The sequence below is a fragment of the Rhopalosiphum padi genome, chromosome 2, assembly GCF_020882245.1.
Source record: "Rhopalosiphum padi isolate XX-2018 chromosome 2, ASM2088224v1, whole genome shotgun sequence".
Taxonomy (NCBI): domain Eukaryota; kingdom Metazoa; phylum Arthropoda; class Insecta; order Hemiptera; family Aphididae; genus Rhopalosiphum; species Rhopalosiphum padi.
In genome coordinates, this window is record NC_083598.1 from 89,728,385 (window position 1) to 89,744,976 (window position 16,592).

General features: G+C 34.5%; 2 protein-coding genes across 3 annotated transcripts in view; one reads left to right on the top strand and one right to left on the bottom strand.

Annotated features, from left to right (window-relative positions):
- Nucleotides 1-1,685: 1,685 nt before the first annotated feature.
- Nucleotides 1,686-12,576, top strand: LOC132922341 (uncharacterized). Its single transcript, XM_060985816.1, has 3 exons — nucleotides 1,686-1,923; nucleotides 2,442-2,636; nucleotides 12,014-12,576. Exons 1-3 carry the CDS (start codon nucleotides 1,908-1,910, stop codon nucleotides 12,121-12,123), a joined length of 321 nt encoding a protein of 106 aa, XP_060841799.1. The 5' UTR covers nucleotides 1,686-1,907; the 3' UTR covers nucleotides 12,124-12,576.
- Nucleotides 12,577-14,221: 1,645 nt separating this feature from the next.
- LOC132922340 (RNA-binding protein Musashi homolog 2) overlaps nucleotides 14,222-16,592 on the bottom strand; it is a 58,134-nt gene continuing 55,763 nt past the window's right edge. For both annotated transcript variants that reach the window (XM_060985814.1, XM_060985815.1), the window contains one exon: nucleotides 14,222-16,478. In XM_060985814.1, the coding sequence (XP_060841797.1) occupies nucleotides 15,654-16,478 (825 nt within the window). In that variant the 3' untranslated portion in view covers nucleotides 14,222-15,653. The remainder of the gene's footprint in view (nucleotides 16,479-16,592) is intronic.

Sequence of the window (16,592 nt, forward strand, 5' to 3'; positions counted from 1 at the left end):
GTGGAGTTTTGTACTTAAAATCATTCTGTCGGAAGTATAAAATATAATTACTTTATTATTAAATATAGAGATTAAATACGTAAAATATAAATTTATTTTTCAATTTATTAACAATCAGTCCTAAGGTGCACAATATTATCTTTTTTAAATATTAATAAGTCAAGTCAAAAATAATCGAATGAATTGTAATGAAACGCTATTAAAACGGGCTTCACTACACAACAAGCGACTTTTTTCCTTCCTACCGATTCTATGGCAAAGGCTATGATATAGAGTTATCAATATTATTTCACCTAAATGTTCTTGATATGGGCCTATATATGAATCGTTTTCGGCGTAGAAGTAGAAAAACCGATGATATTTAATATCATATGTATATAACTTCGCATATCGTGTAACCCGCAAACGTCGGTCCGTATATTGTCGATCAATCTGGTTACACTTCAATGTCTATAACAATATATAATCTGTAATATCATATATCATATCAACTATACCACTATATATGACACTATATATACCAATATTGGTATCGCTACCACAAATTACTATCTCACCTACAACTACTTAATTAATAATGAACTATTACTTCGTACTATATACGTAGATCATATTATAATAATAATTTATTGGCCATTTAGATATTCACATTAATAATATAATGATGTGTACGATATATTAAATGTGTAATGGCCCGAATCGCCGCCAAGGAAGGATCTTATCCTTTTATCGGCGAAGTACTGATAAAAATATAAACATTTTTACTCATATTATTTCCTTTTATATAGACGGCATGTCGTTCTAAAATTCAGTAAAAAATATATATTAAGTAATTATACATATAAAAATATACAATATTATATATATATACGACTACGGGTTACTCGACCTAACCTGACATAATAATAATATATATACTATCTGACGTTATATCTTATATATTACGTACAATTTAAAATGATATAATGTTGCAAGCTCAGCACAATATACACGAGTAGGTATATATTGAGTAGTGTGCATTATAATATATACGCGTGCAGTACACAATGCCCGTCGTGCGATGTATATATATATATAAGAGAGGGGCCTGAGCTTGCAGCAGTACCCCGCAGGGATTCCGACGGCGAAATATCGCCCGACGAAATCTCTCCCTCCCCTCTCGCCGCGTCGGAAAAATTAATTATGAATAATGGAAGGGACGGCCCCCAACACCGCCGTTGCCATCGCCGACGACGACGACGACGACGACGACGACGCAAAGTGCCCGCGTACAGTCATAATATTTTCATTCACGCCGACTGCCCGCAACAGTGGAGCGAGAGACTCGTCGGCTACTGCCGAGGGGTGGGTTTATTCGCGGAGGGGTGGGTGGCGACGGGGTGCGCGTGTACGAGGGTCGCGTGTGTCCGAAGGGTGTGGCCGCCCCATCTACTACGGCTAACCCTCCCTCTCGCCGCCCGCCGCCGTCGTCGCTCGGCGGCGGGGAAATAAAAGGGAAAAGTACCACCGCCACCGACGTCGCCGCCGCCGCATTTCCACCCCTTCAAGTTCGGCTATTGATTCCACCTGCAGCGGCGTTGCTGAGGCGGTGGTGGTGGCGGAAAGCGGTGTGCGAATTGTGCGTTGCAACGGCGGCGGCGGCCCTCGCACATACATCCGCCGCGCCCGCTCCGAAGGGCGCGAACGACGAGCGACGGCGACCGGGCACGACATCTCATCCGCGGTGAACCAACACACGTACACACACACACACACATACTCACGTCGGCCCGCGAGTTGCGTTTTGCAAACGTTTTCAGTGCGATTCGAACGACGGCCGCGGATGCAGGGACGGCGGCGGACTGTTGGAGTCGTGTCGCAATAGTTAGACACGACGACCGAAACGACATCACATCGTCGATATATTCATGCACGCCAGATCACGTACGTATAAATTATTATAAATGATGTGTGTATAGAGATGTATGTCGAAAACGCCTCACTGCGATATATGATCGAAGTAAGTATACATTTTGGGAGCCCTCGTTATTTCCTATTGTGTTTGTATATGGCGCGTGTGCCGCACCCGAAGCCGCGAAGACGTATATTATTATTATAATATCTCGCCGTAGCTCTAATAAATCACGCCAAAACGACGTAATAATACTATTATAATGTGATACAATTATACATACGACGAAAACTTCTCGGCCACCTCAGACCGATGACGACGTGTTGCCGTACAAACACCACTATATAATATATACAATATTTACTCGCGGTGTGACTCGTGTAATATCCGCAACAGTCGTCACATAAAATATTATTATACTCGATATACTTATTATTAAATTATATGATTAGTCGTGATGAGAAGTCGCGCGGCCAGTGCCAGACGACTGCGATGGCTAATAATTCCTATACGTATACAAAATTGTACAGCGTGAGAAATTTCATTTCAGGAACTATTGACACGTATCGGACGTACTTGCGTTTCACGATCCAAATACATCACGAACCGGCACAGAGACTTAACACGAAGTGCAATAGCAGAATTCAACGGCAGAGCACGCGATATATAGCTGGTATCTCGTCCGCGCGTTCCATCATCGAGCCGACAGTACACACCGTGTTCGCTGGAAAACCTGAGGTGGAAGGTAAAAACGATTTACGAAAAAATATACAAAGGGTCACCTTGCATTTTTACAGCTTGGAAATTCTCTGACGGAAATTGCGATAAATAAGACGCTTGACGGTGTGAGGGGTACATGTTGGAGCGGGAGGGGGTCGACTTGCGACTGTACCGGCGACCGCGAACTTTTCCGACGCACGTTCTCTTCCGGCCACCTGTTTTCTATAATATAATATTATTTCCCCGCATTCCTCATATCGTTTATTATACTTATCGTTTCATATATATGATGATATGTATAAGTATATAGCATGTATAGGTATTTATATAAATTCGACGAATTAGGGTAATGGAAAAAACCTTGTTTTTTGGTGTGACCGACCAGGTCACACCCTTTTCGTCATATTATTTATTATTTATTTTCTGTTTCACACTCGTAAAACTCACGACGGGCGTCGGTTGAGCGGACGTGTTAAAAGCCGTTTCACTATATTGTACCGCAGTCCCCCGAAAGAGGTCATTGGAGGTTATACACTTATATTTATATCAATAGAGTGCTTTCCACCGGTGACTTTTTTTTATTTTCAAAATTAATCTGATCGCGCAATTAAAACACCCGGAAAATCCATAACTCTTTGGTTCGCGCAGGAAATCGTTTTGCACGCAATTTACGCCTTTACTTTTTTTTAAATTAATAAAATTGACCGCACACGACATAGTGCTTTACGTTTAAACCATTACCACGGTTCGTTTAGTATATGACGTGGGTGCACAGGGTGAATGACTATTAATAATAAACTCAAGAGAGAACACAACGGAGTACTTTTATTTTCATCATCATCATCATCATCATCGTCAGGGCTTTGTTTTTGATCAATAAACCGGTATTTCATTGCTTTTCCGAGCGTAGTTTTACACGAGAGTAGACTTAAAACTGTAATGCTGCACTTCCACTGCTGACCCCGTCATTTGTACGGGAATTACGGTGGTTTCTTTGAACAGATTGAAATAGAAACCTATTTAACTATTACGAGTTTGTTCATATATGTGTATTCGGGAATTTTGAAGTTGACTTACTTTCGCTAGAGGTTAAACGAAACGATACGATGATTTGCGTGGTACTTTTTCTCATAATGCTTCGTACAATATAGATATACTTTAATACTCTGTGTCTCAGCAGTCATATATAGTTGAAAACTCGTAGGTAGATGCCGATTACCGATTGCGTAGAAATCACGTTCGCCGAGATTTTTTTTGCCTATCGGGCTGTACTTTGACGAGTAAAACGTCATTATACCGTTAATACCTACGCCGCAGTATACGCGATATCTATTGTTTAATATTTAATGAGCGTTTATACAGCTGGATAATCCGTCCAACGCTCACCAACATTTGTTTTACTGGATTATTTAATTATTTTTATACGATTTTTTTTAAGTAGGTTACTTAATATACGTAATACATCTAAAAATTTGTTCATCAACACCAATTTAGTTATTATACCTTTCATAACAAAATTTCAAGACAAATTCTAATTTCAATTACAGTGCACTACCGCAACATGTTTTAATTTTATCATTATTGTTAAATGTTACAACTCAAATCCCTATTTAAAAAATATTAGACTACAAGTGTAATTCTTGAGAATGATAAAAAAAAATAACTATTTTCATTCGTATTACGGGGCTTATTTAAAATATTAGTTTTTCGAAATCATGATATTGTAGCACGTGAAACGGGTCGGCTTTTATGCGCCGACGTATAAGGACTGCCGACTTCTTAGCTGGCGTCGAGGAATTCTTTTTATAATTTAATTTTTCTTTTTCCGCGAACGCATAACACCCATCATACAACGTACAATTTAATATAAAATAACGATAATATTAATAATAGTGCGTCGTCCGCCTCCGTGAACCCTTATTCGCAGACTAAGGCTAACGACCTCGCAGCAGGATTCGAAGTGGCGTTTAGCCGTGGTTTGTGGACGATATAGGGGTGCGATATAGCCGCCACGGGGACGGATGGGTGGGAGAAAAAGTCGACGATTTGAGCGGTTAGTTCGCAGGGTTAACACACGATTTTCAACGTCAGAGCTGCTACACATACGCGTAATATACCGGAATACGTATGCATATACAGCAGGATGGTTGAGGTTGATCTCCGCCGTCTTCGAAACATCTAGCCATATACACCTACAGGGTGATTCACCGAGCGTGACCATCATCCTCATTTTTCCGGTTTACAATAAATTTATTCAAATTCCAGAGATTTTTGTACTATACTTATAAAGCGTGTCCTGTGGCGATAAAAACTTAAAAAAAAAACAGAACCCTCTTTTTTTACTGCAAATTATTTAGTGAATAATTGTTTCGAATTGACTTTGATAGCTTGAAATATTCAGGAAAACGATCCACTAAATGGTTAAGGCACAGTAGTAGAAAGTAGGGGTTCTCATTTGAAGATCAGTTAAGTTTATATAATATATCTCTATATATAGAACACTCCTCAATTATAGTAGTGTGAATCATCTCAAGAATTCGAACGACTGCGTTGTCGACGGGGAAAAACGGGGCGAGCGTGCTTAGTGAATCACCCTGTAGGTATATGTAGTACACGTCCGTATTCGGTGGCGTTACGTCGCAGGGAAATCCATTTGTGACGGAATAGGGACCGCGACGACGAGAGTTACCGGCGGCGTTGTCGTGACGACCGATGTAGACGCTTGCGCGCGCGCATTGTATGATAATATACTGTAGCGTACCCTCTGTAGACCCGATCGCTACGTAGCCGCGCAAAAACCGTGTACTTAGCATTACATAGTATATGTATATAACATATAACGCACGTCGTGACGGTGGTGGTGGCCAAAGTTCGGTTTCGGTTGTGATGATCAACACCAGCAGTAGGCGTGCTGAACAATTTTCCGACCTGAGGTAAAACTATACATGAGGTTTAACCACCCGCAGCGTTTGATCTGTTTATAATATTATTTAATACATTTTTTTTTTTGACTCAATAGTATGAATATCATTATCAAAAACATTTTATCGCACTAAATCCGTTGCCCGGTACCCACCTATATCCATCCACCCGTTTTGGTCTTTAGGGATTTTTGTCAAAAAAGCCAATTTATTATAGCACGCAACCGATCAACACCGACATTATTATATAGATCAGCGTTTCTCAAAGTGTGGGTCGTCAGTCAATTTTTAGTGGGTCGTAAACAATTTTTTGAATTATGATGTCAATGCTGTTATTAACCATAACAGAAAACAAGCACATATTTAGCATACACCTCATTATTAAAAGTACATTTATAAAAATAAATTGGTTATAAACCTATAAAATACTAAATATATATTACAAATTTATACATATTTATATAATACAAATTTTGTTTTTTATAACTACTTTTTGAAAAGTCAAACCATGTGGGTCGCGAAAGATTTTTCAGGGTAAATTTGGGCCGCGGTACTAAAAAGATTGAGAACCACTGATATAGATAGCTGGTATGTGATGGTCGGTGTTTAATATACATTTACATTATAGTATTACTCACATATATACCTAAATAATACCTAAGGTTTTTCACGACACCGCACAACACTGTATATATTGATTTTATATAACATATTATGAATTCTTAGATATTGCAATTATATATTATACCTGCAGGTACATCATAGGAATATAAGTACGTTAATTTGCGAAAATATCAAAACATCATAAATCTGCTGAGTTTAGAATTATATTATTTCGATTTACGTTCCTTATTATATAACAGCATAGTTATAATTGTACACGATTATAGTTTGTGCACTATATATATATAATATTATATTATACCAACCAAAAAGTCTAAATGAGGCATCACGTTCTATATACATATTAATAAAAATCGATTTTCTTACAGTGACCAAATCAAATTTAAAACGGACGTGCGAATATGTTTTGATGAGTACAATATATATCTATTAGTAATTTCCTAACCACGTTATCGCGGTATACATGCACTGTCGTTCTTATATATGATCAAATGTTATTTTACTTATTATATTAACCGACCACCACACAGAGTTCGCCTAAAGTGATGAAAATATCGTAGTTGGACATAAAATAATAAACCGTCGCCACGATAATGCGTATTCCACATTATCGTGATACGTAGATAGGTCGTAGGTATATGCACTCCAATTCGTCGACTGATGTCCGTTAGGTATAATACTGTAGTTTGGGTCAATGCCACCGCGTCGGACGCAGCAGTAGGCGCCGGCGGAGATCGCGTGCACCGGGGCTGTTCAAATTCGTATTTTTATTTTCACCCTTAGAGTCTAACCGTTCACAAAACCCAAAGTCTTGTCGTGTCCGCACGCCGGAGTGCATATACGGTATTATTAAAACAGTATTTTTTTTTCCGGCAATCCTTTATGCGGACGACGTCAATAATCGATAATAGTTTACACAGCACACGGTTTATAATATTATGTTTTTAATTATGTCGACGCCGCGGCGATGCAATTTCTAACACGTCGACACATTTAGCGCGAAACAGATGCAGTGATGTTCGAGAGGAAACGTCCGGATTCTGGCACAGGTGTCGTATAAAATATTTAATGTTCTATATTTCTATACAGGTCAGAGCAAACTAGTTATATCTTTTTTTTGCTCTCTATAGATGGTTAAGGTTTGAGTTTTTTACATTATTAGGTACGTTTGTCGTTTCTTATGCTTGTCGTCGTGTGCAGGCGTACCGATGTCAATTAAAATCCTGCGCTATATATATTACGTACTCTCATAATTCGTCACGTTGACTTACACAAACGCAGCTTAAATTGCACATTTGCAACGTTGTATATCTATACACTCGTGTGACTTGTACTATATCTGTATAGGTACCTACGCGCTTTAAGTCTCGCTATGTGTAGCCACTTCACCGTCGTGTTCAGAAAGGTACCTACTCCTGTTTACAATACAAATAGAAATATATTATTCATTTATTTTTATACACGGGTTTAATGACGGAACGAGCGAACAAATAACTCGAACAGCAGCTTAAATTTACGTTTTCTTCGCACTCAATCCATTTCGTCGTTTTCGTTTGTATTTTGACAAACACATTGGAAATTCTCTGCCCGCAACACACAGAAGTAATTTTAAATATCCACTCGCCTACGATATAATATTATATAATATGCTAATTCGTCCATAAACCGACCTTAAAAGGGATATCATGTTATACTCAAATGTCGGTTAAGACTTAACGTTGCTTCCGAAAATAAACATTTCATTTTAGACAGTAGAGTAATCTACCTATATAATAATTCAATATATCGCAGTAATAGACAATAATTTTTCACAATCCCAGAAACGACGATATACACGCGATGCCTTCCACAGGTATATCAGCTATAGTTTGGAGCTGATACGTATATAATCAATGTATTTTATCGGTCTGATATTATCGAAAGGTTTATTAAAAGTTTTTCTTGGTAAAATTAATCCTAATATCTCTGAGTAACTCTGCAGGACTTGACCTCGTAATGAGCGTAGACCGTTTAAGCCTAAACACATTTAGGACGCATCGCGTGTGACCACGTATCAGGTAGATGGAAATGGTGCACATACGTATACATATTTTATATACCACTGGGAAATACCTTTTTCGTTTTTTACAGCTGTGTTTTCAACGTTTGAATTTAATTAATCTCTTTGAAATTGGTCTTTTGAAAAAAAAAACAGTTATTACAAAGAATAATAATATTATCGTTTTGGGAATTTCGTTAAAAATTATAAACGACTAGATCGCATGTCAAAAGTTAACTAAGTATTAAAACTATTGTTGGGTAGATGGACTTTATGTGTCTATTATTTCGAATTCTTTATAATTATTATGTTCAGAGGACTGCGGTTATCAACAAAATTAGTTAATACTATCAATCGTCAAATTTTAATCTAATTATAAATAAATACATATTGTATCGAGTTTTTAAACATGCCTACTGTGGGTGAGGCACGTATACTATAGCTTTTTACAGCGCGAACTATCCAACCGTAATCGCCGTAAAGTTATTAAACAATCTCACTCGGTAGCATATCTCTTAAAATAGGCGAAACTACCCATGTTCATTCGTATTAATATTATATTTTGCGAATTTAGACTTTAGAGATGACAATTGCGAATTGCTTAGGTCTGTTGTCTGTGTGCAATTTAATTTGTCGTTCGTTTGAAGTATTTGTCTGCGGCGATAACGAGATTTTACGCCCAAGACGATGCATACATTTGCTATATGAACTGGTTAATCGACTGAATGATTTCAGTTCGGTAAGTAGGTACACTGTCGTAAGAGATAACATAATTATTAAGATTACAGTTAATACAAAACGTTTCGTTTCAAGTTTACACAAGTAGCCCGAACAATAATATTATGTACTAGGATTTGTAACTTAATATAATATAATATCATTAGGCGTTTTGTACGTTTTCTATCAAAAGTATAAACAGGCGAAATGCGTTTTAGTATATATTTAGTATTTTAAATGATCAATTTATTTTAAAAAAACATGACATATATCGAAAGTAGTATATGCGAGACCGTTTTCTTCGTTTCTTTGGATTCGGCGGCGACAACTATTATGTATACGTGTAAGACCCTGAAAAATCCATAAAAAAAGAAATGCACAATAATACAATTATGTACAATATAAAATATTAAGTTATAACAGCATTAGTATAATAATATGGTTAATAATCATTATTATAGGTACGTATGAATTAATAAACTAATCTCTCGTCGATTGAACGCAATCCTTCTGGAATAGAGATCATTCTATTATAAAATGTATTTTCATTATTCACACTTTTATAACAACTCGTTGATATTATATTCGTTATGTTGGTCTGCAAGGTAAAACGAATTCGGTAAATAACGTTTTCTTGAACTTACCATTCATATTGTTTATGAATTTGTTATTGGATGTTATACATACGAGAAGTACATAAAACTTGTTTAGGTACACCGTACATCACATTATCATATTAAATAAAATATAATATGATTAAAAAAACGTATAACAGATACCTATATATTGTGTAGGAAACATTAATACATATAGATGGGTACGTTCTTTGAAGTGTTAGCTAATAATCTAAAAATATAAGGTATGAAGTAGCACACAATATTATAATTGCAATAAAAAAACCACGTTTATGTTTATTTTTTATGGGGTAAAAAATGTATTTTAAAGTAACTTTTTCGAACTAACAGAAAAAAATAGTAATAATAATAATAATAATAATAAATACAAATGCTAATCACATCATCTACGCCTAAACTAACCACAAATACGAATATATATATTATATATATTTATTGATTCTAGGCGACTAACCAAACATGACTAGACCTAGCCTAAAAAAATTGTTGTACAAAATTTACACAAGTTATATCGATTAAATACACGTCTAAATATATCTTGTTATATAAAAAATAACATATCGATTTACATTGTTTAGACAGTCATGGTTTAGGTGCTACTCGTATACTCACTAATGATGTTTCGTATTAATTTATTATTACAAAGGAAGACTTACAAACGACGAATATTAAGTTTGAATAATATGTCACATCTGATATATTAATTAAATCCGTAAATAATTAGTAAAATATATATACTGATTAAAAATAAGACTAGATCAAAAAACGACTAGTACAAGGTTCAAATATCACAAATTTTACATATTTCAAAGATCGTATTAATAATAATAATAATAATAGTAAAAAAAATGTTATATATATATATAATAATATGTATAATATATATATATATATGAGTACGTTATAAATATTTTACAATTCGTATATTATTGCTGTAAACGATATATATATTATACGTATTATAAATATGCCTAAATTTCACTATAAAAAATACACGTTGAACGAGAAAAAATTCTAAAATATTACTTCCGTCCATTACATTATATATAAATATATATATATATATTATAGGTACGTAAATATAATAAATTAATATTTTAAACTAAATAGGTTTTTGTACGCTATGCCACTAGTTTGGCGTTTATAACTAAGTGTTTATACATACATATATATATATATATATATTTTTTTTTTTGTATGAATATATAATATATATAAAAAAAAATAGTACACCTAAATATTAATTAATTACACGCTAAACTATTTGAGCAATATATAATATAATAATTATAATGATAATAATAATAATAATAATAATAATAATAATAATAATAATATAATATAATATAACATAATTTTATCCATTTTTTTCTCAGTTATTACTTATTATGGGAAAGGACGTGAATAGTGAATATCGATTTTCCCCAGAAATATTGCAGTATACACGAGTGAAATTGAATAAAATTCATAATACTAAAAGCGCACAGAAAAGTATGTGAAAATAAAACTGGCACAGAACTAAATGTAATATACATATATATATATTATATATATATTAAAATGATAAATGTATAAATACAAGACCCGTTGTTAGACTATATTAACATAAATAATTATTATTTTGGTGTTAGTTTATAATATATATAGGTAATAATGTCATGTCTACTTAAATACTACTTCCAACAACGGTGGAAACACATGCAATCGGCATCAACTACGATTTTTTACGAGCTACGGATAGTTTAGTATAATATAGAAATATATATTAGGCCGGTTTTGAAAAAAAAAGTTTCTAAAATTTTTCAATTTTTTTTTTTTTTTTGATTAACAGTGCTCGTCACTTTTCACTTTTTTTAAAATGTATTTATAATTATATACAAGCGATGTACCGCCTTGCCAACGAATTTCTTGAACAGAGTTAAGTTCTCATCGGTTTCAAAGACGATCATCGTAATGCGTTATGTTAAATACCTCTCCATATATAAACTATATTATATTACGGTAGCATAGCAATTATTGCGCTGTCCGGTCCTGTTGGTCTGTAAGGAAAAAAAATTGTTTATACCATACTTACCTATGGCATACACGGTTATAAACGTATAATGTCTGTCGCGGAGGGACCAAAGTCGGCGGCAGCTGCTGTCGCAGTCGAAGTTGTCTTCGTAGTTGTCGTCGTAGAACTAAACACAAAATCGAACACACACACACACACACCCATCATACACACTAAATTTAATAACAACAATTCGGTAGCTAATTTTTTTCTGTTTTTCGTATTTTGCCAAATTCGCAGTATAATATAATACGCTTCTAATATAATGTATTATACGTAGCAGATAATATATATTATAATATTATTGTGATACGAGTCTACACAAAGCGCCGACTAATGATAATAATAATAATATGTATGTATATATAATTATGTACTGCAAACGTTGTTAATGTTATTTTTTCTGTTCTACAGGTGAAACGGTGGCCGCCGATGTCGTATCTCCGGAGAGCCGTTCGGACACCGCCGGTCGTGTGTTCCACGCGGAAATCATAAGCAATAATAATACGAATAACGACGATTAGTAATGATAAAATATTACGAACCGTTATTATTATATTGTTATTACCTGCAGTCGAGCGGGCCGTTTAAAATTTAAGGCGACGACACAACAGTGTATTTATTAATTTCTACGCCACACACCAGAAGAACCCGTTACCGCAAACGCAACAGTTATATATAGTGAGTAAAAACAAATTTAAAAAAAAATTTCTAATAACGTACCAGCCGAAAAAGTACTTAATAATATAATCATTAATATTGTATTATATTATATTATATTATTAAACGCGTGTGTACCTATATAATAATATATATATATATTTTTTTTTGGTCGTTCTCACACTGTCGAAAATAGGTGAAGGTATACAAATGTGTATAAATTATTGAATAATTATTATTATTACATGATGATAATATTGTTGTATATACGTGAAAAAAATTAAACTATTTCGTTAAACACGTTCTGTCAAAACCAATTTGTCGTTTTCATTTTTTTTTTTCGTTTGCTCGCAGCACATTACATATATATATATATATAATACACAGTAATGGTATGCTGCAATTGGATTACGAAAAGTAATACATAAGAGTATACTGTTGTATTATCGGTAATAATAAAAACCAGCCACAACGATAATACGACTACGTATTAATATGGTGTTATGTACGTGTGTGCATATAAGTCCGGGGTTAATTTCAGCGGCACGTAATTATTATATACTATTTTTTAATATTACGACGCAAATATGTATAAGTACATATATCATTATACTGAGCAGCCGTTTACGTATTATACTTATATATATATATATATATGATATACATGTTAGGTGTACTTATATACGTATATTGTATTCTTCTAATGGGTTAGTAATATTTTTAACTACTTCAAACAACAACAACAACAACAACAAAAACAACAATAACAACAGCAACAACAACGGTTATAGGGTTAATAATGATAATAATATATATATAATATCACTCTACTGTCTAAATAATAATATTATATATAGTCGGTGTGTACAACAGACGGTTTCAATAATATAACAGAATAATATTGTATATTATGTATTGTGTGTAACATACACACACACACACACACACTCAATTGATACTGGAATTAGGAGCGGGCGAGGGGGAGGGAGAGAGATGAGTCTCACCCCATGTGGAACGCGGACGGACCATACGCGGTGATATATACCTACATATCACTCGCACGGTCATACGCATGCAATATATTATTATATTTTACTATAATGATAATATATATTATATATTTTAGTATTAGTATATAGGTAGGTAATAGTATGTATATATATATATATATATATAGATAGATATTGGTATTATAACAACATTACGGTAGTGTGGTGTTAGGATGAGAGTAAGATTGTTTTTTTTTTCATATACGATTATTTCCTTTACTCGAATACATAAATGTGTATATAAATATATATTTATATACACATATATGTATATGGATTAAATAATAATGATCTAAAAAAAAAAACAAATCTAAAATTAAATTAAATAACCAAAAGCGGATCGGTCGGATTTTCTACTGACAAATACTACTTTTATTTATTTCCGTTTTATAATGTAAACAACACAGCATTTTTAAACATTTAACTACTAGAGTGCGTAAAGAACTAAATTGTTAATAAAAAATAATAATAATAATAATGATAATAATTGTAAATAATAAAAGAAACGAAGGATCCATGTATATAGAGGTATCTAAAACTACTGTTAATAATATTTTTTTACGATTTTTTTTCTATATGTAGGACTACACACGAATATATAGTAGAGAACGTCTACACAGAAACTAAATAAATTAATAATAATAATAATAATAATAATAAAAAAAAAATGTCAAAAAGTGTACACTTAAATACTCTTACAGCTAGATATTTTTTTTTTAATAATAAATAGTAGTTAATAATATTACTCTACAAAAAAAAGTACTAAACTAAAAAATACTGTTAAAATACACACCAAGTCTAAATGACTTCGACATTAAAAATATACACCTAGAATAGGTTTTTAAATGTACTAAAAAGTCTAGGTCTAGGATACGACACAAAACCGGAGTATGTAAAAGCATCGCTAACCCTCTTTCGTATAATTGCTTTGTCTTCCTTTTTATTAACTCTCAAAATATTACAAAAATAGAGGGCTTACCACTAGAGTAAAACTATACTAAAAAAAGATTTAAAAAAAAAATATATATAAATAAACAAAGAGATCAATAACCATTTAAGTATTATTGCTTTACATACATATAATAATGTTCTAATTAGTATTGTCCAGTCGAATCAGTGCTTTTCGTAACTTTTACTTGTTTAATTCTAACAAACTAAAAACTAAAACGCGCAGAAAAATTAAATTATTGTATTCGTAGTAGATAATATTATACGTTTTAACTCTTTTAGTGTCTAACTAAATATTGAACTCGTGAGATTTTCATTACTTAGACAATAATAAAAAAAAAACAACAAAAAAAACAATGTACGATTGATCACTAAGGCGGACTGCTAAAATTAAATTGTTGAACAACTCCAATGTCTTGTATTCTACTGATTTAAGTATACAATAAGTAGTGAGAAAATAAACAAAAAAATATATACATATTATAAGAATTATTGTTTTTTGTTATACATTTTCGTACTTTATGTTTTCTCTAAGTTAAACTACAATAATACTAGAGCGAGTTAGTAAATCTGATTTTAAAGAAGCATTTGATATAAGAAGCGAAAGATTTATAATTATCATGTATATGCATGTATACACATATATACAACATTTAAATATACGTATACATGCATAAAGAGAGAGAGAGAGAGAGAGAGAGAGAATGAAATATATAGAGAAAAGAGAATATAATTTATGAAATGGTATTTAAAAAAAATTGTCATGATGTATGCTTGTGAGCTTTGGTCCTTAATGGAATGTATTTTCTCTACTGATCATTGGAATTTTTTTTATTAAAGAGCAAAATAATACATTAACTAATTAATTAATTACACGTTATTTAGACACTAACCACACTACTATTAGAAAGTTGAGAAATATTAAAAATTAATAATAATTATTGATAGTAATAATAATACATAAAAAAAAAAAATAATAATAATTAATTAATATTAATGATAACTCTGACTAGAAATCGTTAGTTTTTATCCGATGAAAAAATAACTCACGACAATGAGGCAGTGGTATGGCACACGCGCGGATTGATTTCCGAAGATCTGGCTGTCAGCCTCGTCGATTTTGAATAATAAAAAAAAAAAAAAAACATAATAGATAATGAAACGCGGTTGGGTGTGGGTTGGGGTGAGGAGGGTTCAGATGGGGATTTTTTTTAGATTTTTTTTTTGGTTGAATATTAAAAAAATAATTTCAATGATAGAATGTATCTGAGCAACAAGAGAATGTTTTTCGTTTTATTTTTTTGTTCGGTTTTCTCATTTACGCGAAAAAAAATTGACCTGACCAACACATAACATACAAACAGCACAGGACGCGCGCAATAAGGGTTGAAACGGGCCTAAACGTACATGCCACCCATGCCATACATGGACGACCAGTCGATGCCTTGGAAGCCACTCATGTCGATGCCGGACAGGCTGTAGGCCGGATACGCGGCCTGCGTGGCCGCAGCGGCTGTGGGCACTGGTTGCGGGGCGGCGGCTGCTGGCTGCGGGGCCGCTGCTGCGGACACCGGCACTGGATACGGGGCATAACGGTAGCTGGCCAGTCCTGGGTACGTGGCGAACAGCTTGTTGTAGTTGTGTGCGGCCACCGCGGCCGCGGCGGCTTGAGCCTGGGCCTGGGCCTGTGCCTGGGCTTGTTGCACGGCCGCCAGTTGGTGGCTGGCCTGTGTCACTGGAGCGGCAGCTACACGGACGCCGAGCGGTCCACCGACCAACACGGGGCGCTTGCCCAGCAACAGACCCGCGGCGGCCGCGGCCGTTGGCTGCACTAGTTCCTTGGGCTGTGCCTTCTTGCACTCCACCTTCTTGTTCTTGATCGTGTGGAAGTGAATCTCGCATATCGTGTCCACAATGTCATCGTTCTCGAACGTGACGAACCCGAAGCCGCGATGACGCTTGGTGTGTTGGTCCATCAGCATCACCGTCTCCTCCACCTTGCCAAACTGGCTGAAGTACGCTTTTACCTCGTCTGCGGTGGTGTCCTGGCTGACACCGCCTACGAATATCTTTTTGGTCTTGCTGCCGGCCTTTGGGCGGTTCTTGGGCGTCGCGTGTTTCGGGTCGATCTTCTTGCCGTCCAACGTGTGTATGGGCACGGCCAACACTTTCTCCACAGTTTCCGCATCCGAGAACGTGATGAATCCAAATCCGCGACTCCTCTGCGAAAAACAAAAAATAAATAAATAAATAACCAAAAACACAATAATATATTATTTTCGTTGTATTTCGTGGGACAAATTTACAACACAAAATCCTCCCCCGTCGGTCGAAAT

Bases quoted from the DNA above. Each gene is read 5' to 3' on its own strand.
- LOC132922341 (XM_060985816.1), top strand. The intron at 2,637-12,013 runs GTAAAAACGATT...TCTGTTCTACAG, and splicing joins TGGAAAACCTGAGGTGGAAG to GTGAAACGGTGGCCGCCGAT.